The sequence below is a fragment of the Microtus ochrogaster genome, chromosome 2 (genome assembly GCF_000317375.1).
Source record: "Microtus ochrogaster isolate Prairie Vole_2 chromosome 2, MicOch1.0, whole genome shotgun sequence".
NCBI lineage: Eukaryota > Metazoa > Chordata > Mammalia > Rodentia > Cricetidae > Microtus > Microtus ochrogaster.
The window spans coordinates 45,349,892-45,351,428 of NC_022010.1; the positions used below are offsets into that span (position 1 = coordinate 45,349,892).

A 1,537-nucleotide genomic window follows, 5' to 3' on the forward strand; every position below is an offset into this window, starting at 1 on the left:
CATCCTGTTCTGTTTTCTCCGCCTACCTAAGGGTTGGCCTATGAAATGGGCCTAGGCAGTTTCTTTATTAATAAGAAATCATTCCCACATCATAACTCCTGGCTGTATGACTCAAGAACCACTGATGATGTCATCAACAGGAGTTCCATCTCCTCCTCAGGTTATGAGAAATCTCCATTATTCCATCTCAGCACAGGCACAGCACAGGGGGAACAGGAACGCTTTCTAGAACTCTACATGCTTCTGACTCCATCTCTCCCCAAAACTGTTCATTAGAGAATCAATGCAGGGACATAAAACACAGATCTATGGTTGTGAGTATGGCCTGTCAACGTTCCTAGAATGGCGACCTTCAGTGACAGGCCGGACTCATCAGAGACTCTTCCTGTCTCCAATGAGCTTGTGCTGCTTCTCCAGAGCCTGCCTTGCTGCCCTCGTTCTGCACCAAATCCAGATGAATGAGAGACTGATGCCATTTCTGACAGATTAAGGAATGACTGAAATGTCCAACCATCCAGGTCATGCCCGGGTGGCAGGCCAAGACACATTACCTTTGCTGTCTGAAAACTCAACCAGCGCCGAGCTCTCTTCTGGGAAACACTCAACCTGGGTGACTCTTCTGCCTCCAATGGAAGGGTTTTCAAAGTAGAGCTGCAGCTGGTATTCATCTACCCCAGGAGGCAGGTTTTCCACCCTAACTACATTTGTTGTTTCCAGAAGTCTCGGGGCAAGCTGCAGCTGTTGGTTCCAATGGTGACCGATACAATCACTAATAAATTTTTTGGTATCTATAATACAAAAATAAAATGAGAAAATTTTGATGACATATCTATATTGTATGAAAGAAATATCTTTGCTAAAGCCCAGATGGGGGAACTAGCTCACTGTATTTTCTGCTACTGAGCTGTCCTTTGGCCATGGCCAACCCCACTGAGTTGCCACCCCTCAGTGCCACCCCTCTCCCCATTTTCTCAAGACCCTTGATACCCACTCTGCCAGCAGGTAGGAACCCACATCCACAGCCAGGCTCCTTACTCCAAACACACATCCAAGTCACACTTTCAGTTTGATTTTCATGTTGCCATGAAAAGTTAGTCATGAATGTGGTGGTGGTGCCGCACGCCTTTAATGCCAGCACTTGGGAGACAGAAACGAGCGGATCTCTGTGAGTTTGAGACCAGCGTGGTCTACAGAGCTAGTTCCAGGACAGCTAAAGATGCACAAAGAAACCCTTCCTCAAAAAACCAAAGTCAAAATAAAAAAAAAAAAAACCTAAAAGCCAACAACGACAAAAACCAACTAGTCATGTTTTTGACATTCCTTTTGTCCTTGTACTGTGTCTGCAAGCCTATGTCTGCCGTGCCTGTGTCTGCAGCGCCCATGTCTGCAATGCCCGTATCTGCAGCGCCAGTGTCTGCAGCGCCTGTGTTTGCAGCATATGTGTCTGCAGCGCCCGTGTCTGCAGCGCCCCTGTCTGCAGCGCCTGTGTCTGCAGTGCCCTTGTCTGCAGTGCCCGTGTTTGCAGCGCCCCTGTCTG

General features: G+C 47.9%; 1 protein-coding gene across 1 annotated transcript in view; it reads right to left on the reverse strand.

Moving 5' to 3' along the window:
* LOC101980291 (poly [ADP-ribose] polymerase 14-like) overlaps positions 1 to 1,537 on the reverse strand; it is a 144,309-nt gene that overhangs the window by 134,337 nt on the left and 8,435 nt on the right. The window contains 1 exon segment of the mRNA XM_013351166.1: positions 552 to 788. Coding sequence (XP_013206620.1) covers positions 552 to 788 — 237 coding nt within the window.